General features: G+C 37.6%; 1 protein-coding gene and 1 long non-coding RNA gene across 2 annotated transcripts; both read right to left on the bottom strand.

Annotated features, from left to right (window-relative positions):
* Positions 1–830: 830 nt before the first annotated feature.
* LOC147599494 (uncharacterized) lies at positions 831–5923 on the bottom strand. The gene is made up of 4 exons (XR_015259555.1): positions 3569–5923; positions 2771–2919; positions 2145–2249; positions 831–1314 (listed from the first exon to the last, which is right to left on the bottom strand). It is a non-coding gene; the product is annotated as an uncharacterized LOC147599494 (long non-coding RNA).
* A 3268-nt stretch (positions 5924–9191) lies between these two features.
* On the bottom strand, positions 9192–25287 carry RFT1 (RFT1 glycolipid translocator homolog). The gene is made up of 13 exons (XM_010128777.2): positions 25200–25287; positions 24984–25069; positions 24204–24320; positions 22108–22297; positions 21391–21492; positions 20222–20356; positions 19407–19485; positions 19080–19130; positions 17627–17757; positions 16590–16734; positions 14557–14662; positions 13121–13370; positions 9192–12239 (listed from the first exon to the last, which is right to left on the bottom strand). Exons 1-13 carry the CDS (start codon positions 25260–25262, stop codon positions 12075–12077), a joined length of 1620 nt encoding a protein of 539 aa, XP_010127079.2. The 5' UTR covers positions 25263–25287; the 3' UTR covers positions 9192–12074.
* Between the last annotated feature and the right edge of the window lie 371 nt (positions 25288–25658).

The following is a 25658-nucleotide window of genomic DNA, read 5'->3' as shown; positions in this document are numbered from 1 at the left end:
AACAAGCAGCTGTCCGAATATCCATGCTGGTCTGTCCATGATCTGATCTACCAGGCAGCCCTGAGCAAAGCACTATTTTTCTAGCCTACTTTATTCCTCTGTAAAATGGGCCATCCCCTCACAGGCATCAGTGCAGGAAGAATTGTGGCACATTTCGTAGAATCACAGAATATCTCAAGAAGGAACCAACCCATACGGATCATCAAGTCCAACTCCCTGCCCTTCACAGGACTACCTAAAACTAAATCATATGACTAAGAGCATCATCCAGATGCTCCTTGAACTCTTACAGGCATATTAAGACTGACAGAAATAAGAAATTCCCTTTTAGCTCCAAGTAGTCACTAGGCATTTCTTGTTCTGCAAGATCACAGCTTTATTTAAGGCTGGAATTCTGTTTGTCTAGTTTTAGAAGAAGATATAAAAAGTTGGTCAGGATCCAAACAGGTAAAGCTGCTGTCCAATGGTGTCAACACTTTAAACATACAAGTTACATATAAAGATTTTCCTTTCATTTGAATGCTTTGTCTGGGAAAAGCATCAGTGCAAAGTAACAAATTTGTATTGCAGTACAGTCAAAAAACTGAAAAACCGCAGAGAATCCGTTTTCTCTGACTCAAAAAGGCAATCACCCCAAGGAAGAGGTAAATTGTTGTCACAGTTACCGCCAGCCCAAGGAAGCATGGTACAGGAACCAAAGTCAGCTCAGATTAGCAACAGGCTGAGGGGGATTAACCAAAGCTAGATACAGAGTGAGATCCCTTAATGTCTCATATGGATTTTGTTAGCTAAAAATGAAATCTAAGAGCAAATGTAAACCATTACAGGAGTTCAAGAAACCTTGATCACATGCCTCCAGAATACTCCCTGTACAATCACCAGCAACACTGAAAATATGGTAAGAAGGAGGAAGAAAGGAAAAAAAAAAAAAAAAAAAAGAAAAAAAAAAAAAAGAGACTTGTGGAAATCGTGAGGTGGAAATTCTGTCACAAAGAAACAGCTCCACCTTATGTTTGAGCAGCACGGGTATTTTGTTCAAACCTACCTTCCAAGTACATATCTAACGGAAATCCAGCTAACGCAATCCACAGAACAATGGTCAAAAAGGCATCATTACAGAATCTCTGCTCTGAAGTTATTTTTTCCAATTCAGTGTTTGCAGTATTACTGGTAGTAATAACTATGCTCTCCACAAAACAGATGTTGTGTCATGACCTGTTTACTTTCCCAGGCTGAATTCAATGCCAGCAGTGAATTTTCTAGTGACAAAACAACATTATGTTCAGCTGCAGTATTTTTCCACCTAATTCACAGCTGCAGGGGGAAAAAAAAAATATATATATATATATCTATCTATATCTCCAAACAACCAGTCAGAACCCTTCATAAATTGTTCAAAGTTACTAGGGAACTCATTTTAGGTAGTGTATTTCAATTAAGGTGACAGAATCCATTTGTTATTGGAAAAGTGTATTTGCCTAACACCTCCTGGCTTTGATCCTTTCTTCTTCAGACTTTACTTCAGCATCAAGCGATTTGTAAAACTTAATGAACTGAAATTCATTCAATTTAAAATATTTTTTAAATAATTAGTCTTTTTTTCTTTGCTGTGACCAGATGAAGACCTTCCTACCTTGAACACAAACATTTAAGTCCTGAATTAGGTAGTGCAGTGCAACTGACTATGTCTAAACCTTGTTCTGAATTGCTCTACGTGGACTTTGCCCAAATAATAGACTACTTAGTTGGAGGATAAACTGGAACATGCACGTAAACATTTCACAGTTCACAGCATAAAAAGGATCTCCTGGGAACAATGAGACACAATATACAAGGAGTTTGATTTTTGTTGGGGTTTTTTTTTTTTTTGCCAAGATGATGCTGCTGGCAATGGCTGAGCGTCAGTGTACCACGTAACCAGTATGTATTGGTCTGGGGACAGTCTGGAGGGCAAAAAGGGACACACAATGAATTATTTCACACATACAGTTAAGAAACCTGCAGCATTCTTTAAAAAAAAAAAAAAAATTGTCTTGATTCGCCAAAACGAACACTGTTCAGCAAAAGCACTCTACATAGAGCCTTATACAATTTCTCAAGTGATCTTCTAAAAATAAGAAAGTTAAGTCACTCTATGCATGTACCAAAAAACCAGTACATCTTCACGCCTAACCACTGTGCCAAAAGTTATCAGTGACCCTTTGTCTAATCCTGATTTTGTAGAAGTTGTCACAAAGATCCTGTGCATCCTGCCACAGAGAACAAACAAGGAAACAAAAAATAAACTATACAGTTTTACAAATTACTTCAGAGGCAGATGTGCAAGGTACCTCTGGCCTTCCATAAGAAACGGTCTCCAGAAGGTATTTAGCAAAACTGCTACTTTAATAAATATTATATATACATCAGTGCAAACCGGATTTCAGTGATGTTTAATGCTTGCTGTGTAGTAACAGAAACATTTCCTTTGGTCTGTGATGTTCTAACACACACACGTATTTGTTTGATATACACGCTTACGTTCATCTGGCTGAAACGTATTTGGCAGTCATTGCATGTTGCCATAACCTATACAAACATCGCTACTTTGTGATGGCACAGAAACTGATCAAGGTTTAGACATTTGGAAACAATTATTCTTGTTAATGGCCAGGTGATTTATTGCTAACTGAAATACAGCATCAAAACATGTATTAATTGCAGTGCCAAAGATGAAGGGTAATTGCACGTAATGACTCACTCAAGTTCTGCATGAGCAGCTATAACTTACATGTGCGATTGTTTTCTTTTTAAGCTCATTTAACTTTTTTTTCCTTTTATAAAGCTTGTTTGTAGCCAGGGAACGTCTTCAGCTAATACTCCATGTCAGTGACCTTCTTTAACTACAAGTTCATATGCCATCACTGTTGCTTGTGATTTCTAATGACAGAGAAATACTGTGTTATCATTGAAGAAAAAATAGAGTACTACTATTGGTATTATTTTTTTAATCTGAAGAAGTTATTCATTGAGCAAGCCTCCCACTTTTGTAAGGTAATAATTGTATTCAGACAGCAAACTTCTTATTCCAACTTTTTTTTTGCTAATATTCTAGCCAGTAAGCTTGTATAATATTGTGATTTGTTTATGTCTGTACTCCGTTTGCCTGATACCCACTGGTTCCATCTTTCCCCTTCCAACAAGCACATAAGCTTTGTATTTACTACAATTAACTGTTATGGCAGCATTGTAATACCACAGGCAAAGAATTACAAGAACTACGAAGAATCACGTCTTCTTGGCACAGTCTTATTGCTCAAGTCTTTGCTTTAAACTCTTACAGCTTGCACAGAAAAAAATTTCTTCCATGGTTAAGATGTCTGATATTATTACGAGACTACAGGTATTTCTACCATTCTTTCCTGTATTCTAAGGAGGGTTATTAGTTGTACAGACAATTTGATCAACAGCCATCAGGTTTACCAACTGGAATTGTGGTTAACATTTGAAAGTATTACACAGATACACACTTAAGGGCAGGGAGCAAGCTTTGGTTACCAGACATATGCAATTCTCCTCTAATACTTACCCACACCATCTTCCTTCAGTGTTACCTCCATCTCAGTTTGGCTGCACCTTCATTAGTCATTTTTCCTTCACATACATGTTAAACCCCACAATTCTCTATACTCCTTACTAAAGTACTGTTAGTATTTAGCATTCCTCTGTTTCAAATCTTTTCTCTTCTGTTTGTTTTTTTTGGTTTTTTTTTCCATCCTTCCTGGAGTCCCTCTATATTACACACTTGCTTGAAGGGGCATTAATGAAGTTAACATCATCATCGCTACGCTAAGCTATTTCTCATGTTGGTAACGCTGGTGGTGTCATCCTGTAAAATAAACCATAAGAACTTACAATGAATTAAGTTACTATAGTTTTAACTCACTCTTTCAAAGCTTCAACTGAAATGGATTAAATCACTTCTTTCAAGATTGATCTTTACATTTTGGTATATTCTTCATGCTATTATTTCTTCCTGATATGCTGCACAATCAGGTTTTCCAACAATTACAGCTGGGCTGCGCCTTTTCACACACATTTAGTCCTGTGTGATCCTTGAGGACTGAGCTACAGGTCCCCAGTAGATGATGTGTCTGTGTTTTACCATTCCCTGAGCACATGTCTGTCTTTCCCTGTACTGGTCACTACGTAGTAACAGCTTGTCAAGCCAATTACAAATCTGAAAACAGTGATTTCTCCAAGTCTTCTATTACTTTTTTAATGGTTGAAGTTTTGCCTCCTCGAGCAGAAGGGACGCTCCCTTTCTTTCATTTCTGTTTATTTATCCAAATTGCTGTAAACCATACACGCACCTCCTTGTTTAAAGTAAGCGGATCTGCAAGTAAGCAATATTTGCCAATTGCTTTTCTTTGCTCACTCAAGACTGAATCCATTCTTAATAAATCAAATTTTCTACTGTTTTAATAGTGAACATTCATACTCGTCCGCTTCTATTTGCAATCCATGCATTACTGGTGCAAAACCCTTGTCTTTTTCCACTTCTGTTCCCCAGTTCATTAAACCTAGGGTCCACTGTGCCAACTGTGGGCTTGCTGTATGCCTGCTCTGAGTTCCTTCAGGTAGCGTGTATCTTGTTGGGGAAAGCGTGGTCTGCACCGCAAGTTGATCCTTCACTGCCATGTACTCCCAGTGTCTAGATCCTTACTAGAAATGAACGTTCCCACTTCCATGGTGCGACAGCTTCTTCTGGGAGTGTCACAGGTTTTGATCTGTCAGCCACCACCCAAAATTTCTCCCACACTTTTGCATCAGGGCTGCCCATACAGCCTGGTTAGTGGAAGAGAACTGGTCTAAATCTTGATGCAAATAAGCACAGGGTGAGGAAAGGAATGTGTTTTCCTGGTAACCTGGTGTATCCATATCAAAGTGATCTGGATTGTACAAACTATCTCCACTTCAGTCCCAAAGGTTCAGGTCTTCTGGGCTAAATTCTGCACTGATAAATCCAGCCACACCTTGCTCTTTGTGCAATGCTCTTTTCAAAGACCAAACGTGTCCTCTAGCAGACTGAATGATCCAATCCAAAATATTTCTTCTAAGTACCACTCCAAAGTTACTTAAGCTTTTTTCAACTGCCAGTCTAACTGCTCAGCTTGAGTTTTATTGTTTAGCCTTTTATACATCCTTCATCACATGCCATCTGGACTCACTTCATCACAGATGCTAAAGATAAGCTTTTTACAGCGCAGCCACACTACTCTGTTCTACTGTTCTTCTACTATGATTCCATTTCTGTTCCTTCAATAATTCAAGCTTTGATTTCAAATTCACCTTTCTTACCCTACAGAGACTAGTTTTCCTAACTGTAATTGACTAGTCAAATTGGTTGCAGCTCTCCACAAGGCCCATACTGCAGCAGCCTGTACACAGCTTTAGATGTAATGCTCCCCTGACAGATTGCAAATGCTTTTCCAGCCTTCCTCAACACATTTTCAGCCATGAAAGCTTCCTGCCGTGATAACACAACATGTTTCAGATAACCTACATCCTTAAATCTTCCTCTGGATGGGGAGAAAGTTATTCCCTCTTCGCCCCATCTTGTGAGCAGTCAGCCCTGGTAGAGTCCTAAGTACCTTCAATGCCCAGTTACCAAATCAGTATACTATGCATTTGTTTTCAGTTTTTGTTTTTCTGCTCTCACAGTCGCTGGCTTTCACTCCGGAAGACCTAGTTCACCTGCACTCTCCAACAATTTGCAATCCTCCCTCAGAGTCATTTCATTCAGGCAACGTCTCTCAATCGCAACTACACTAAACAAGCAGGATATGTTCAGCTTTAAAAGGATAAATCATATATTGGTTTGGAATCACAAAACCAGTGGAACTTAACAAGCTACCAAGCACAGTACATTCACAACACTCAGCATCTCTACTAGCAGACGGTTCAGCAGGGAATCTTTGCAGCTCCCTGAAATGGACCTTTGGGGCTCCTGAGTTGCGACCTTCCAATTCTGTATTTATATTCAGGGATGTATACCTGTAGGCAGTTTTCTTCCTGAATCCCTGAGCTGCTGTTTCAGGAAAGAAATTCTAGCTTTCTTAATCTGCATGGCTTTACTACAGACTTTTTTCACAGCTCTCAATTTTTCCTTAGAAATCTGTGTAGCGTGAGACCCAGTCCATGGGTCATGACATCTACCCCCTATTGAGCAGGGGAGGTTCCACTCAGCCCTCATCCAACCTTTCTGTGCTAAGAAGGAAAGATTTGAAGCCCTAGCGCTTCCCAGGGCCTAGCCCTGTGCTTCAGCAGAGCTCACCGATGAACACGTGCAAAGCTACTGTGTAACAAAGTCACCTGAGGAGGAAATAAATAAATAATCAGTACAGTTCTGAAGGAATCACAGAAAAATCCAGTTTGCACAACAGTCACCCTAAAATGGGAGGATTGTTATAGAGAAAGAATATTATCACAGACTATTGTCTGTATTTTCAATGCATAAATAAAAGTCTACTTGACCAGTAAAGCAGAATCACACACAGTCTGTAGCAAAGTGTACTCCATCGGCGTACTCTGCTTCTTTGAAGCATGTTCTACTAGTTGCCTAGAGAAGCACTTGTGCAGATACATACTGAAGAGTTTTATTTGCAGTGACAAACGCGTTCAGAGATGGAAGTAACTCACAGACTAAAGACCTTCCTTCCCTCAGAGGGACACCATGTTCCTTGCATATGTACCACACTCCGCCACACTTCCCTTCTTCCGTTCCTCATACCGTAACATCTCTCCACTCCCCTGACAGACTGCTAAAAATCATTACACAAACAAGAGAAGGGACATGAGTGCACATTATGGTAACTTGTTTTATAAAATTATTCCCAAAAACTCCTTCCATTAGAGAAAAATTAATACTGTCAAGTCAAGCATCCAGAACCGAAAAGAAGCTACAATTAAACTTCTTTGTGCAACCTTGTTTTGCTCCCACCTCACTCCTTGTTGTCAGGGCTTGCAAGCAGCCCACAATACAACCTTCAGCTAGCTGACCAACACATTCCTCATTCCAGTCCAGTGCAAGACTCCAGTGACCCATCACATTTTTATACTGAGATGGGCTAGGCTGACTTTTTTCAGCAAATAAAAGAGAAAGATATCTACATATGGGAGTAGGTTATGAATGGTTTACCAACATATGAATGAATGAATGAAACTGTGTCAGGAATCAAAAAAAAAACCCAAACCACAACAAACAAAAACAAAACAAGGAAGGAATTGAAGATATTCGCAAGTGCTCACAAGGCTCCTTCTCACAGGTAGTACACAACTAGGCCTCGGTTGCTCTCCAAGACACAAGCAAGTCTCTTTGGAACAGCATCAGTGCATTGTTTCATGCTCCTCCCTCTCCCAAGGACGAGCCACAAGGGAGTATGATTCTGAAATATTCCTGCATTCAATAAAATTATGGGTAAAACTCTGCAGTCTTCTCCCAAGCTCTGTTACATTCTTCCCTTTTTGAAGCTCTCTCTCCAAAGTGATGACAAAGAACAAAATATGATTCCTGTTTACTATTAGATTAGAACTACTCATACATCTTATCTGTGTTTAAGGATTGCTCTAAATACTTTTTTTTTTCTTCTCAAAATAGCTTTAATTATTTCAGTTGTCTTAAATGGGTCACACATGTAACACATCTGTCCTCCTGGTTACGCTCCTTTACGCTCTCAGTTCAGTGAGATGGCATAAAACTTTGGAAATAAGTCCCACTGAACACAGACATATCTGTGAATCATGAAACCTAGCTAGCAAATCAACACATAGAGCTCTATTAGATCTTCCTTACCACAACTAAACAGGAAGTCTGACAAAACGAAAACCAGAGTCATTTTACCTTTCCCCACAATTACACCAGGAAAACCAACTATCCTACCACAGCTGCACAGGAAAGTGCACACTCGGAGTCCGTGAATGAAGCTCACAACAGCAGTGTGCAGTTACAGACAGCCCAACTGAAAAGGGTTCATTCCTCCTCCTAGATCACAGCAAGGCAGTGCATGAGCCACAGTTCAGATCCATAAACTGAAGAGAACAAACATCTTTTTGTGGAAGTAATTCAAAACGCCACAGAGCGGAGATGAGCACTTCCTATCACTGTTTTGTTTAGATCATCCAGCTGCTAACGCTTTTGAGCACGCCTTGCACTTCGTTTCCACAGCCCAGCTGTACATTAGATCTGGAGAGCTTCAAACTTCATTTTAAGCTTGTCAGGAAAATGAACTGCATTTACATAGCACTATCAGAATGCAAATCACTTCTGTATTTTGTGCCAAACAAATCCATTACATCTCAGCAGATCTATTAGTGCAATGATATGGTTCAGGAAGCCTCAGATCCCCTCCCTTCAGTACTACCTATAAAATAAGGGTAATTAAATCACAAAAAAAAAAAAAGTGTGATGTTTGAACAGCAAGAAATACAAAATCCACAAAAAATTTAAAAGTTTAGATTTAAGCACTATCCTGGAGTCAGCAAATCAAGAGTAGCTGACCTCAAGGTGTAAGTCAGCACCTCTTAGCGGTGCTAAACCATGCTCAACATTCAAGCTTATTTCTATTACCTTTCATGCTTACTAAAGCAGATTAATCATTAAGGTAAAGCTTAACCCCTATTTTCTTAAAAAAAAAAAAAAAAAAAAAAACCCAAAACACAAAGATGAAAATCCCCACATGCTCCCCCCACCCTACTTCTTTACAAATAGAATAGTTACAATACTAGAGAAGAACAAACAGTTGAACGACTGGTTAATTGTTAGCACCCAACACTAGTATTGCCAGTTGCAGCATAATTCAGCTAACAAACTTCATTAAGTATCAGGTTTACTCCTGGCCAGTTAAACAGTTTTTATCACACCACCACATTGTTTAAAAGCAAACAAAGAAACTTGATCATTCCAATCCATACAAACACACTTTTCAACAAAAACAAAGACAGAAAAAAGTGAGTATAATTATGCCACTTCTCTCAAAAATAATACAGCAAATTTTATCAACGTGCCTGTTAGGAAATAGATATAAGTTTCTAGGTTGATAAACAAATTGATACATAAAAGATCCTAGAAAATCCCCCGAATTTAAGCATCAACCATACCAAAGATACAAATAACTCCAACAAGCCTGCAACTGGAAGACAAAAACAAGATGTAAGGTAAAACATTTTATTTGGTATTATCCTATCATACAACCATTTTATTGTACAGTTGTTAGGATGTCATTCATCCAAGTAATTAAAAAACACATCACATGATGTATGAAACCGTAACTTTTTCTTCAAAGAAAAGCAGTTTAACTCTCCTTTGGCTTAAACTAAAGGATTTCAGAAAAACACTGCAAAACAGCTTCATGAAAGTCATAGACAAGCATCCCATTGTGCCTTTTGACAGACTGACAGAAGTGCAAACAAAATGGAAATTTGGTCAAGTTCAATCTCAACTTTGTCCCTGAGTTTGACAGAGTTTGCTTCTTTATAAATAAAGCAATTAACAGCTTTCACGTTAAGGATCACACAGATAAATAAGAAACCAGGAGACAGCTTCACAGATCTATACTTCCTGTTCTTCCTTGCAGTTTCCTACTACATAAAATATATTAAGAAAACAAACAAACAAGAAACACAAAACCCAGCCAGCCATCACTGAACTGCTTACAGATCCAAGCCACTTTAAATATCTTCCCGAATCATATGAAATTGCATTTTCACTTGTTGAGATGCAAGACATATTTTTAAGCCTTTACAATATGAAATCAAACTAATTAGTTTAAAAAAAAAAACTAACTTCTCCTTAAATGCATACACAGCATTTATATTAAAAAAGATTTATGAGACTAGACAGCCTACTGTTTGTACAATGAGACACCGCCCTATTTATGACAATGCCAGCAGCAGAAGTAATATCAATGTGTAGCTAGGATCATAAGACTAGACAAGACAGCATGACTGCAAGGACACTTTTTGAAAAAGTTCTTCAATCTCCAAAGCACTTTAAATGCAGGGCCATCCAAATTTCCTCATTCCAAGAATTAGTTAAAAGCCACTGCACAGACTGAGATATTCCCACAGTAAGGCCCCAAAGCCACACAGAAAAAGACAGACCCTAGAAAGAGTCTTGTAAGTTCAACTGTCTTTTTTTTTTTTAATTATGAACAAGTAAAGGAAAAGAAACTGCATGCATTAACAATTTACAATAAAGATGTTTCAACCTTCTGCTATATATGGAGCTGTACTTCATCACAAACTCCATATCCGATAGAAATGAGGAAAAAACAGCTGCAAGACAACTCAGAAGAAAAAATTAAAAGACAAAAAACTACCAAATTCACTTAACAGGACAGAATAATGTCGAGTTTGTTTTATTTTTATAGATTTCATAACAACTTCAGAAGAATGAGCAAGTCTCTTTCCACTACCTTCTAGCCAGGCAATGGAGACACCACCATTAGCTGAAGTGCACCTTTCTCTTCCACTGTTACATTTTGGCTTCTCTGTGATGATTTTTCAGTCACCAAATTCTCATAACCTATCTCTGGTGATATTCTCCAAGACAAAGTTACCAGAGCTTAGAAAATGTTTTTAACAGTACCAAACTGAAGACACTGATACTAGAAAGCATTTCACACTGTGCCCTATAGTTTCCAAAATGCCATAACCGTCAAGTAATTTTTTAAGCAGTCTGAGGATCTGTGGAATTGCTGCATAATTAAACTAAAAGCTTTCAACTGTATGTGTCTGAGCACACATTTATAATTACCTAATATTTTTTTGGTCCATCCAAACACTGCATAGGGAACACTGATCATTACAAACCTGCCACTTGTACATTCTGAAACTGCCAAATTCTGATCTTAGACCAGCAATAAATGCACCATCAGTGAACCTAAAATAGCAGCCTAACATCCAAATTTACAACTTCTGAATCTCCAAATTTTCAATAATCCAAAAAAAAAAAAAAACAAAAAAAAAAAAAACCAAACCCCCACAAAGTTTAAGATTGAACAAGTAAAGGAACAAGACATGTTTGTAACAAAATGAAGTATTTTCTATCCAATAATGAAAGTTTCAATGTGAATAAATCCTTGAAAGAAATCTTATTAAATATATTTAACGTTTGATTTCACAGAAAAGATAAAATCATTTTATTGAGACAAATTTGCTCATGTTGGCATTAAAATGATAAACAATGCTGTGAAAGTAAGAAGTTTTATAATTAAACTTCTGGAACTTTAACATCAGTGTAGTTGTATTTAAGACCTTCTGTAAAACTGCTCAGAAATCCTTTTCTCTTTTAGATAAGGCTTCAGAGTATTTTTGAGAAGTTAATCAATACCCTCACAAACGAATGATATGCTGAATGAAATGATCTTCCGTAGCATGGACACATGCTGTGTATTCCATTAATTTACTTGTAAACGTCAGAACTTTCTGTTCACTGCTTTACCTTCAAAACACTGACAGCTCAATCTCTTTGCACTGCATTATGTTCTACTTCAGAAAGAGTCATACTGCTATTGGTCCTTGCTCTAGCATTTTCTTCAGGTTTTTTTTGTTTGTTTGTTTTGTGGGTTTTGTTGGGTTGTTTGGTTTTTTTGTCAGACCACTTATTTTCTAAGCAGTTAAACAGCCCACCATGCCAAGTAAGGGCATTCTTAATTACATCTTAAGATGTAAGCCATTTGATGCCTTCATACATGTACTCCCCATTGGTAAGAACAGGAGCTCTTTACATGAAGTCTGTCAATTAGGTCATGTCAGAAGGGTGTACCTTAGACCCTCAATCATTACCCAAGAGGCTGTTTGAAGAAAAGCTTAGGAAAGAACAACACATAGTGAGAAAATTACTCAGCTCTCTTTCACTGTACTGACCAGTTTAGAAGACAAAATAACATTCAGTTGGCAATCTTTTACATTGCCACTCCGATATCAATGCTTCCAATAAACACGTGTGGAAACCTTTTTCCATACAGATCTTATCCAAAAAACACAGCTCTTTACTGCAAGCAGGTACAGGAACTGTTCTGCACATGAGCATTTCATGTTCCTTTCTTCATATACCGGGAGAGGAACTGGCTTCTGACAAAGTGGATCAGCTTGGTCTCTGTGCAGAACATAGTCACGATGGTTGCTGCAAAGCACAGAGCACCCAGGCTGATGTGAATCAGCCTTGCCATCCAACCCTTATCACAGCAGAAGAATACCTACAAAGGAAACAAGCAATTGCAGGAAAACTAGTCAGCACAAAGTAGATTTACTGTCTCAATAAGGTCCAACACCTCTCGACCATGCTAACACCATCATCAAGCTGAGTGTGGTTTTGTCACATGCATTGACCCTACGATAAATCACTGTTAGCAGTCACACCACTTGCTTTCTTAAGAAAATTATGTCAGCAAAAAATGAGCATTCAGTAGATACCTGGTAAATGTGGAAGTTAGCATATTTCTGCATGCCAGATAATAATAACTGAGATATTAGGAAAACTCTGCTGGTGCTATCACACAAGTCTGCCATTTCGCAGCAACATATTGGTTATTTTCTAACAAAATCCCACTGGTAATCTCCCCTTCCAAAATATAAAAGCTCTCCTTTTTAAGACTTAATGGATTTTCAATCTGCCAAATTTTTGTACATTGGAATGCTACCACCTCTGTAACAATTAGTCTGCACAATTACCACAATTACTACCCTGTAGTCTGAATAAACGTGATAAGTGTATTCTTGGGAATTTTTATTTCCATTCCCGTTTTGGCTGTTTTTCCTCTTTCACTTTTTACTACAGATTTTTTAATAACAGTTTCTTTGTGCAAAACTTCAATTATTATTAAGGACACAGATTTATCCAGAGACAGCAGAAATGCATTAAACTATTTTACTTGTCTCTTCTACATCTTCTACAGGTGGCAGAGATAACTTTGGATAAAATAAAATGTCTTAATGTTGTATCTTGCCTTGCCTGTAATGGCAGTCTTCCAGCCTATCCTCATAAGCCTTTTTTGCTAACAGTATCTCTCTGCTTGTGGATGCAAGTCATTTCACACCAACTTTCACAGCGAAAGCAAAACCTGAGAAAGATGCTTACCTCTGAGAAACCAGTGATGACTCCACTTACGATACAAACGAGTACCAAAAATGGTGAGGGAAGCAAGCCTGTCAAGGGGTTGTAAGTGCTTTCTTTGAAGTAATCATAGATGTAGTGGATGCTGTGAGCTATTCGAATAGCCATGTTAAAGCAGTTGGCAAGGATAAAGCCTATACTGCCATGCCAGTGGGTCAAGAAATAAGAGACGCACAGAAATGTAAAGGACAAGGCCAGCATAACAAAATTGTACCTAGGAAAAAAAGAAACAATTTAACACTCTATACACTTACAGTATTTATTTACTAACTTTATATTTTAAGAAATACTACAATTTTTTTTTAAAATGAAGGATTAGAAATTCTCTTGCCACCTTCTAATGGAAGAAGATAAATTTGAGGAATAAGATGTTAATAAAAAAATAACTGAAAGAATGAAAAATACATTGAACAAATGAAACCAAGAACTGTATTATGTGAAGGAAATTCTACTAATTGTACTAATTAGCTGTATATTCCCTTCAGAAAGTCAAATTTAGTAGCAATTATTGGTAACATAAAAACTTGTGGATTTTTTTGCTATTCTATTTTAGGTACGTATTAAAGAAAAATAATGCTCTTGGCACTTTATTTAGTTTCTGCTCCAAACAGTGGCTTTGAAAAGAAGCACTGGGAAGACAACCAGGCTTCAGGTCAGTAACCCAGGATGAATACTGAACCAAGAAATAATCCAGGCTGGAAGGGATCTCAGGAGGTCACCTAGACCAACTACTACTTAAATCAGAAAAACCACTGAATTCAGACTCACAGCTTAGATCACTCACAGCTTACCTGATATGCAGTAATTGTACACGAAAAATTTTAACAGTTGCAAAATTTTAAATGTGTTTTAAATGATAGTGTGTCTTAAAAACTGTAACTTCAAGCACATATGTACAGAAAACAGAATTTAACATTTAAATTACCTGCCCAGTTAGCGATGTACCAAAAGCTAAATTAACAACCTTTGTTTTAATTTCTGACCTTTTTACCCAAACATTTAAACATTTGCTAAAGCTTCTACATCTAAATCTACGTGCAGATAGCTAAATAAAGAGTTGGTTTTCAGTGAGGCAAGATATTTTTACACTGATTTCAAATGCACCAATCTCTTTATAAGATTACTACAAATAATTTTTTGAGAAGATCAATGTTTATCAACAAATACAAGCATGTGAAAAAACAAAAGTAGTTAATGTTTGCTTGCCCATCTGTTGCATCTGGCTCTGGAGACAAGGAACATAGTTCTTAAAGTGACTGCAGAAAGAAATTTCCTCTTTGGAAAAAAAAGCATTTCCAAGCACAAATCCATGCAGAACAATTGTTCTGTCTACATACTGAACTCCAAGGAAACTATATAGAGATTAATTACAGGACTCTTCTAAGGACACTATTTCCTACCTGTCCACCTCTTCTTTGCACATCAAAGCAAATGTAAAACATTCTGTTACTCCATTGACAGCAAGAAAGAGGACATATAATGAGTAACATCGGAGGAGATCTGGACCTAGAAACACATTAGAAGAACAAGTATATATTTATTTATTTTATAAAACCACATTGTTTTTACACTCACTGATACTAAGAGATAAAAGTTGTAATGCTATCAATAATAATGGAAACAATTTCATTTGAACAAGCTTCCTGTCTAGATATCTTGCCAAGAACACAAATAAGCAACGCAAAATATAAACAAAATTAAAACCTCAAGCACCCAAGAATAGTAATTCCTATAGTAACAGAATACATATTCATAAAAAAAATTATTAAAAGAGAGCTTCTAATTAAAAATTAGTATTTCTCATAACCCAAATCTTCTACTGTACAGAAATTAGTGGAAATTAATCCAATAGTCACTATGAGATACTAAAACCAATAAATCATATATTTTGAGCACAACAGTAAGAAAAACAGAACAGTCGTTCAATCCATTCAAAACTGTGCCATATGGAAAATGATATTCAGATTTTTACGAGTCAGAGATAATTGAGACATGACTTTAAAATTCTCCATTCAGATCTTAATCTTTTTCTTGTCCTTTACAAAGTGTAACACTGGGGGAAAAAAAAACATGCTTTTTAAGAAGTTAGTTTGCATCTGTGAATATTCCTTCTTGATGACAGCAATGCAGTTTGTATTAGCAAGTCTCCTCCTTTTTCGGTTCTAAAGAACAACTGCTCCCAGTGCACAGTAAATACACTACAGACATGCGGCAAAGCTGAAAACTTTCTTTTCAAGTTTGCATAAAAACATTAGGCTAGAGAGCACTCAGAAAGAAAAAAATTATCCAAATGAATATATCCATGACTATTTCGTCAAGTAAGTCAGTATGTGTGCTCAACATTTCATTTTCACACATTGACATTTGGTAAAAAACTAAAATTACTTGTGAGTCACTTGGCTTCATCCATATTCCTAAACAGTCCTTTTCAGTCAGATAAGCATGTCTAAAAGATGAGACCCAGACACTCATTCTTGAAGACAAAGAGGGACAGAAAACATTTTCTTTACACAAAAGTTGGCTGCCAGGGTCCAGAACGACAATCTTTCACAACATTTGCTTCCAAAAATTAGAAACATATCTGATAGAACCAGCAGCAAGATAACTCAAAACAACACGCAAGAGTTATTAACATTTTTCTTGGTTATGCAGACACAGGATTTTCCTTAAAATCACTACACAAATCAAGCACCAGCTTCCAAATAACATGCAATGGTCTAACGCAGATAACAGGCAAGGGTTTAAAGCAAAAATGTCTAAATGCTTAACATTTAAAAATAGATAAGTGTCCACGGGTTAGAATATATCAAATTATCTTAACACTGAATAAGGTGATTACAATTGGTTTTACTCCCCAATAAGCAATATTACAAGGTTATAGCTTGAAGGTGCAAAACTTTGACAAGTTTAACTGTCTTCAGCACAATATGCTTCACATACTTTCATCTTCCCTGTAACTTTCCCTAATAGATGTGAAAGTTAAAATGCAAACTAGAAATTCTCCCACGAGGACACGTGGGAAATGCAACAAAAAAACTCCTCTGAGGAGGAGCTAAAACTATGGATTATTTGGTTCCAGTTTCTTGTATGGGTTTCTGGGGGGTTTGTCATTGCTGTTTTAAACAGCTGTTAGCAACTTTACATCATGAAGTAGTTAATCATTTAAAATGTTATTTTCCAACAATGTGATATTGCAGGAAAGTAGAGCCTCAAATCTGAGCATACTTATTCAGAGCTTCTCAATGTATTTTAGTTTAGGTAACTACATATTAAATATGTTATTATAAAGGCATCAGTTCTGGATTCAGACAAACCAAGTCACTCATTCGAATAGGAGTCTTATAGAGAAAAAAAAAAAGCTGATTTATCCAAGAATTCATAATAGTTTCTCTTTCTAAAGAATGGCTTTTTTGCCAGCTCTATAAACCTTTACCTGTTCCAGAACTGAGCATTGAGCCTCCATAAATATCCAGAGCCAGCTGAGAATAGGCATAGCCAAAAACCGTGATGGTAAGGCCAATCATAAGCACAAGTTTCAGCAGCAATTCTAATACATTTGCGGCCATTGCAACATCATCCTGAAAAAAACTGTGGTCAATTACATGAATCAAAATCAATGTAATAGTTATTTTCACACAGAAAAGCTATTCACAAAGAAATTAAAAAAAAAAAAAATCAGTTTGCACAGTGTAAAACTTACCCTTTGTTTTACATATTTACTGTTCCATTCTATGTTTTACATAGAATGGAACATGTTTACATTTTTATAAATTCTGCTCAAATATTAGCCATGAACATTCAAGGAAATGTGCAAACAGCACCTACACCTGTTTAAGTCAGTAAATAGCAAATAACACCACAGTTGTCATAGTATCAGAAAAAAGCCCAGGCTGACCTTCATGACTGATCAAAAATTTCGTACCTAGAGCATGTATGAACATTACTCTGTGGAACAAAGCTCTTGTCTGTTTGACCATTGACACTCCACATACAATTCAAAAGCTCAAGAAAAATACAGTTCTTTTCTTCCCAAAACTGCACTCTTTGAAACATTACTGTTTAATACTTAACAGCTACTTGTATTTTCAATTAAGTCAAATATTTTCAGGCAGCATTTGTTTGATAGAAATAGCATGCCTTGGCGATTTAAATAATTGCCTAGGTATATCTGGAAAGACACAGTAGACTAGGGTTTACATCACACTGTTTGGAGCAGATGATGTTAACTTTAGTTATAATATAGGACAATATTATACTACTTAATATCTTAATTTCTATTTCATTAGAATTTACCTATTTTATCTTTTTTTTGGTCCAGCCTCACTCAACATTTCCACTTCAACTTCTCAATTTTAACAGCCTTTATATTAAAATTTAAACACACACTTCTGTCAGTCACACTTCCGTGATGCAACTTATGTGTAATACAAATCAAACATTTGACATGTAATTAATCCAGAATAAACATACCTGCTTCTGATCCTTTACATTCTTCCCTCTTTCCAACACTTTAGCAAAAAAGACATAAAAACTCTCCTCAATAGGCAAAAAGATAAACCTGGCCACCAGTGAACCAAGATTATTCACGATATCATATACACCTTAAAAAAACAAAACAAAACAAAAATAAAAACATAGCAGCAACCTGCAGTTTTTTTAGACGCATTTTACAGAATCATAGAATGGTTAAATTAGAATTCATGTCATTGTTAAAGACATTTCCACCAAAGAGAAAAAAAATAGAACTAAGTAGTGTTCCCTAAAAATTCTGACAGTCACAGCAACCACAGCTAAAAATTACAAGGCTTGTTCATAGATGGCAAAGCAAGGACAAAAGCATCAACTACAGAGATGTGAATCTAGTAAGAGCATCAAACTACATTTAAAATCCTTACTGCAGAAGGAGTTAAAAGATCCTGATGAATTTCACTGAATGAGAACAGGAATGTAAGAATTTACTGATATAAGAGAAGATAAAGATATCTACTTTTAGTGTGAGGTGGTTCTTTCTTTTTACTTTCACTGAAGTGGAAGAGCAATACTACAGGACATTTTAGCAGCACTTCCATCCTCAGCAAGATACTGCTCCAAACCTGCTAAGACATATATGTGTATATATACACAGTACAGTCACGAAGAGCACACACAGTCAGGCACATGGATAAGTGCTTTACGTATTCACAGAGAAACAGAGTAAAGTTCTGTCTGATTTCATAGGACTTGGAATCAATGTTTCTCAGTATTTTGAGAGTACAGACATCTTTGTATTCATTGCTCTTTGAAAGACCCCTTAAGTAAGACGTATCTCTATGGCTCCACAGGAGAGGAGGATCACAAGTAGCCGCAGTTACTGTAGACAAGCACATATACTCACTATTTATGGGGGAGCATGCTATCATCAGTAGCAATTAAAAGTAATTCAAACTCACCAAGAAATTTCTCAGAGTGGGTCAACAATTACAGCCTATTTTCCCTCCCCAACCTGTAAAGACCCAAGATGCTGCCAACTCAGTCATCTGATGGCTACTGCCATCACCATAACAGCTAACACAGATTCAAAAGGAAGACAGAACACAGAACCACAAAAACAGAAGACAGACAACTATAACACATCAGATACTAATGAAGTAGTTTGTTGTTTGGTTTTTTTTTAAAGAAAAAAGTTACATGGTATCGCATATCCAACTGAAAAGTTTTGATTCAAAGAAAAAAAATAAAATCCAGGGTCTTAAATTATTTTTTGTATCTGTATCAATCAACCATTCTCCAAAGTGTATCTCAAAGTCATAAAATCTTCTCAGAGAATTATCTGTCTTATATTTGAAGATTTGAATCTTCAAATACTTTAAGTCACTTTCAGAACTATCTGAACAGCAGTGGCTAAGAAAACTGTGTCACCATTCCACAACACCACCACACTTACCCTGATCTCCAAAATTTAACACGTTCAAAAAAGTCATCACATATCGTTCACCTGTAAGTTCAAAATAAAGAACGTAAGAAGTCGTCCCTACACCTTTTCCAATTCTTGTTCAGGCACTTCCATTATTAAGTATTCAAGAGAAAGTCAAATTGGACAGTGTCTAGTTCAGAATACCCTCAAAAACTTCATTCAGCTTGGTAACATCTGCTGGCAACAATCTCTTAAAGTCACACACCCACACACCCCTCAGCTTTCTCAAGATTTAAGTCAATTTTGTAAATAGCATTCACCAGCCCTTCTCCACCGCAACTATACATCAAGCCTCACCCTCTGTCAAAATCTGTTTCAAGAAGGATTGTTTGAAGAAACTCCAAGTCAACCGTGCTTCCTTCCAGTTAACAAAGGTCTGCAAAGAAGAAGTACTTAAATAGAATAAACATGATTGAATGTACAGAGCAGAAATAGAAAATACAAAGCCAGTACAATACTCAAGGCTAGCTCTAACTGTACTGATGAGGAAAATCCGTAACATCACAGCTACTAACAACTACTCTAAAATACTGCTGAACTCAAGCCTGATCTGACAAAGACTTCTGCCAAATTACTGTTGTGGCAGATAAAGCACCCAAACAAGCTTTCCACAGAAAGGAATTAGAGACAGAAAAAAAATACTCCCCGCTGTTTAGCATGCCAATGTAACTTTTACCTTCATTGTAAATATAAATTGTTTACTGCTCTTCAAACTGTCCCAACAAGTCTTGCAACCAAGAACTGTCCTTATGTTTTTAATCTCCAAATATTTTTCAAAGTATCTTCTTCCTCACTGTGTCTTCTCATTCCTTTCTTTGCCTCATTGTCATTTGAGAAGACAGAGATATTTGAGTATCTGTAGGATGCTGTGCACCTCCATGTTTATTTTGTGGAAAAGCCTAAGTGCCAAAATCCATGGTTAAATCATTCTCATTTCTTTCCTGCCTCAGATCCAGTGATACCTGGTCATTCCCTGCACACTGCAGATCAGTCATATCTTCTACAGTGCAGAGACATCCTCAAAATCAGTCAATTAACTCCATTATCTCAAACTAATTTTCAAAGCGCTTGCAAGAAAAACTTTAAATCAAGAAATAAACTCTGCAACCTACCTCATCTTCCACCAAGTTGGGTAATAGAGCTTTCATTCTAGCAACTGGAAATGACTTCTTTCTTGCTTCAGGAGACCCCAAAAATATCGTAAAATAAATTACATAGCACATTACCAGAACACTGACATATAAAAGCTAGGAAAATAGAGAAGGAGAGAAGTAAAACAACCAGTGATATAAAATAAACTTACAAATGCAGAATCAGAAGCCAGAGTTACAAATTCAGTGAGAACAAAATGTAGCAAGTAGTCCTTATTCCTGAAAAATCCTAAACTGAAGACCACAGCCCCCCAAGAATGCTATTGATTTTTTTTATCTCTAGGTTATCGTAGCCCTTTGACAACTTTTATATTCTATTCAGAATTTTTAGGACAATTATTTGAAGTTCAATTATAAAGCAAATATTCACTCAGTCAAAAAACAAGTTGACAGAGTACCTACCATATACATCTTCTTTGATCAGTTATAAGCTATCTATACAGCCACTGCAAAAAAAACTAGAAAAAAAAATTTCCACATGTCCACATCTGAGGTGGATCACATTTTTGTTTCTAGGCAACCTGGTATCACACAGGCCACAACCCTATTTTTCAGGTGCCAACATATCTATTCTTAATTGTAGTAAAGAAAAAGTTTTAATCCACGTGTACATGTTACACGTGATTAGCACCTCCTGATAAGGTGATACAGGTTGGTGGTACAGGCTGATAAAACTACATGCAATAATAATCTCCTACACAGTAGAATCCAAAGTCTAACGTTAATACTGAAGCCAAGGGGTGAAAAGAGTCTTCAAGCATTAGAATGCAGAACTGATTAAGAAAAGCTAACACTGAACTTATGCAGAATTACATAAACTTATTTGCAAAATGTCCCTTCACAAACAGAACAAGGTGCTTTCTTGTACATCCATTAAACTGCTAGGGAACAGAGTGCCAAGTCAATAATGAGTATCAGGAAAACAATAAATCCAAGTGCTGTATCTCAAGCCTCCCAGGAGGATTTTCTCTCACCTCTCCAAAGTTATTTAGCAGGCTCAATATGAAAGGCAGTAGCAAATAAAAACTCAGATGAATCAAGAATTTATTAAGAAAAAAAAAAAAACAACCAAAAAACCCAAAACAAAACAAACAACAAAAAAAAAAACCAAAGCAACACAGGAAACTCACCTGAGCCAAGGAAAAAATGTACAGGCCCCATCGAGGATAAAGGACGACTAAAATAACCGTCAAAATGCATTTTGACACTACTGAAAGGCTTTCAGCAATTACCTTTAAGAAAGGGAAAACAGAGGTTTATTTTCTGACAACTTAACCACATACACAAACTTAAAGTACTAGGTTCACACAGAATTTATATAGGAATATAAGACTTTCAAAGTCAGTGTGACTTTATCAGTTTCTTTCTGCTGAGTTGGCCATGTTAGATTATAACTTCTCTGTAAATATTCTATTCTCACATTTCGCAATTCCTCCATTGCACTTTCCCAGACATATGGGAGAAAATTCTGTATGGGACATAAGGGAGAAAATTCTGCTTCAGACAATCATGTTCTCAACACTGCATTTCAAAATTTCATACCAACAGTCAACTGAAATGCAGAACTGCGTGGAAGCTGTGTGCCTCACTCTCCAATTAAAATTAATGCATTATCATGTATTTAATGATTACTAAGGTGATAATTTCTAAATAAACCAACTGTCTCACTATAACAGGTACAAATTCATAGCTATATTACAACTATGCCATACAGTACTAAACAGTAGCCACAGTTTTGTAGGTTTTTTATATGCCTGAATATACAAAGATCTAATTCAGGAATCTGTTATTTCCAATAGAGAAATACAACTCCCCACACACACATATATCCCACGTACTTTACTAACCTTAAGTCTCACAAACAAATGAGCTTGTGCTAAAACCCAGAACGGTTCTCCCAGAAGCTCGATAATTGCAGAAAGACCAAATGCCACCACACCAGCTTGATAATGAGGAACCACAGCAGGATCAGGCACTTCGAGCAAGTATAGCCAGACTAAGCCCAAGAAAATGGACCAAAAAACACCAAGGGGGACTCTAAAAGGTGAACATAAAAATCAATCAATAGAAGTATTACTTAAGCAGAAAAAAAAAAAAACAAACAAGAAAATTATATTAAAATTTCACATATTGCCATAATAATTATTATTAGATTTAATTCCTCGAGGCTTTTAAAAAATACATTGTTACAATACCAAGAATACTTTTTGGAATTAACATTAAGGTATTCTTCTGCAAGACACAGAAAACACTTATCTATTTTCTACTCAGAAACCTAACACAAGGTCATTATCTGCATTTCTTGTTCCCTAGGACCAAACAATTCTGATCCCATTATCAGCCTGTGGAACACTGCAAACCCCTCACTCCTGCATTTTTTGTAGTCTATTGTTACCAGGGGTTTGGCAAACAAGCTTTGTCGGATCTTGCTGTAACAGATCAAGATGCCACCACTCCAACTCCCAGTCTCACTCTTCCAAAAATCACTGGTTCTCCAGAGAGCGATAGCAGAGTGAGCAGAAGAAAATGCATGCCTGCACATCAGGTATGCCAGTTCACAATACTCTACTGTAGCTAAGAGGCACTTTGATTAGTGACTGTAGCTAAAAAGCCAAGCTAGGCACAGGAGTGCAGACGTGTATTACCTTCTGTTGACACTGCTTCAGGAACACGATACTTCTGGCAGAGTGCAGAAAGCTTATGTCATTGCTGCAGGATCTATTTGACCCTCCCATTATCAGATCCCTAAAGTATTTGACATCAAGCTCCTAAGATGTATTTCAGATCATTCAAGAAAGTTAATCTTCTTTTTAAGTTATGCTTTTCTACGAGGAAAAATTTAAAAAGAAAAAAGGTGCATGTAGTCAATGTTAACTCTGTCATTTAATACCCACTTGAAAGGCTGTCAAATAACAGAAAACTGATTATGATACAGGAAAAAGAACAGATCTACTACATTTAAAATACAAGCATTAAACTCATTGCTGAATGGGACAATCCCTCTTCTTTATACCTGCATGCAGACTGACCACATACAACCTCCCATTCCTGGGCCAGATCTAATTACTAGCTGGTAGTTCCAGGGAAAGTCAGGAGGGTGACCCAACAGAAGACTAGTATTTTGTCATGCAGAGGCTGTTTTCCACCATATCAGACAGGTGAACTTACTTCCTAACCCACCTAACTTTGGCTGTACAGCTGCTAGATATGAAAGAGGAGAAGTGGCAGAAAGGCATGTCCATGAACCAGAAGGGAGAAATAAGTCATAAAATCCACTTAGCTGCAATGTGCTATTACACTCGCTGGCTGCAGTTTCATGTAGACTTTAAAGCTATCCACTTTCTGCTATAAACAGCACTGCAGTTGAAGGAAGCAGTCCTTTTACTACCTGTTGCTTAATTCCAACCTTTTCTTTCACCCTTTCACATCTCTTCTACCCAACACAAACATTTATGTTGCTATGCCATTAAACTGCATCAGGGCTCAAGACTTTGAAAAAATTAGTTTGAATGGAAAAAAAAATAGCTAAAGCAGCTTCACAAATGTATATCGAGTATTAAACACGAAAGACTTGAGCTGTCAGAAGAAAAAAATAAAGGACTACCTATTTGTGCAACAAAGTTGTCCTTTAACAGCTACAAGTAAATGAAACTCCAGGCTAAGTGACAGAACAAATGGCTCCGGATAACACTTTTGCCAATGGACTTTCCCATGTGCTCAAAATCTCAAGTTCATCTCAAGTTCTCCAAAGATCAAGTTCATAAATGGTAAAGCAACAGAACTGGTCAGCTTCCTGCATCAGTCCTGAAACATAACTGAGGCTACCAAATGCTCAATGCTGAAATAACAACCTCTGTAAATAAACATTTGCTCTCACTTTCTGAGCTCTCAGATAAGAATTAGAAATAAGTCCTAAAGAAGTACATTTTTAAAGGTATCTTACGTCAGCCACAATAGATTAATTGTTTTGGTCCAGTTTCGCTTTGTACTTCCACTCAAACAAGCTTTGCGAAATGCCTCCCTGGCTAGGAAGACAACTGTTGAATACAGCAGAGTCAGCCTAAAGGTGGTGAGGAAGAAGATTGGGGGGGGGGGGGAAGAGAGAGAGAGAAAATTATTTTTTTGCATACTACTCCTGAAATCATGCAGTAGCACCATGGACAGTTTTTACACAGGATTGCCTGATAGCCAAATCTAACAAGTACGCAAAGAAAACATGGCAACATGAGGTAAATTAGCACCATCTCCTAAAAAAAAAAAAAAAAAAAAAAAAAAAAAAGAGAGAAAGTAATTACATGTGATAATTCAAATGGCAAAAATACTTTAAGTGTGCTACAAACCAAAAATGCAGTTGCAAAGTTTATTGTACAGCAACAGCATGTAACACGCAATTATGTCTAGCTTTTCCTCAGCAAGCTGATGTCTTAAGATGAAAATAGGCCAGCAGTACCTCTGTTTCAGGCCAAAAAATAAACTCGAAGACATTCAATGATCAAACACTGTAAAACACTTAACGGTGAATTAAATGGCAGCATGCAAAGCGTTGTTAGCGACGCTCCCCACAGACCAGAAACCCCGGGATTTTGCACCAAACCCACACACGCTTCCAAAGGCCCCGGGAGCCCCGTTCCTGGAGCAGCCTCACATACGCCAGGCCAACAGCGCGGCCAGGACGCGGGCTTCCAGCCCGGGTGAGCTTCTTCATCCTCCTCCTCCTGCTCACCTCACGTTGACCACGCCGATCAGCTCTCTGGAGAGGTAGCGCAGAGTGAACGCGTTCAGCCCGAAGGTGACCACTCGGAACAGCACCTGGGAAGGAAGGCGCACGGGAAACACCTGCGGAGTCAGCGGGGCTGACGCGGCTCCCGCCAGGCACCGCGGAGGAGGAGGAAGAGAAGGAAGAGGAGAAGGGAGGAGGTGGCCGGGGGCGGCCCCGCACCTGCAGCAGCGCGCTGGAGGAGGCCAGCCGGGTGGTCTGGCTGAGCACCTCCGGCGAAGCCATCGGCTCCCCGCCCTGCCCCGCCGGCAGGAAATGGCGGCGCCCCCGTCGCGCCGCGATGGCGTCAGCGCGGGCGGCACCGCCCCGGCCTGCGGGCGGAGGGCGGGCAGGGGGCGCGAAGCGCGCTGCTCGCCCAGCGGTTGTTAGGGGATCGGGATAAAGGTGTCGTTTTCGGCAAAGATGCAATTTAATTGTAACAGACTTCAGTTTAATAACATACTGACTTTAAGACTTGCAAACACATAAGTTTGATTAAGGGTAAATCAGCGAAGGACTTCCAGACTATTTCAGATTGTTCTTTAAGCAGTAATACAGAAAAAGATTGTACCTTTCTATGTTACAGAGCATTCCCTTAAAAATCATGGAGCTTCCAGCTCAGAAGTCACATTTTTCTTAGCA

Source organism: Chlamydotis macqueenii, chromosome 10, assembly GCF_036417535.1.
Source record: "Chlamydotis macqueenii isolate bChlMac1 chromosome 10, bChlMac1.mat, whole genome shotgun sequence".
NCBI classification, from domain to species: domain Eukaryota; kingdom Metazoa; phylum Chordata; class Aves; order Otidiformes; family Otididae; genus Chlamydotis; species Chlamydotis macqueenii.
The sequence above is the reverse complement of the archived record's forward strand: the minus strand, read 5'-3'. Positions and strand labels throughout refer to the sequence as shown.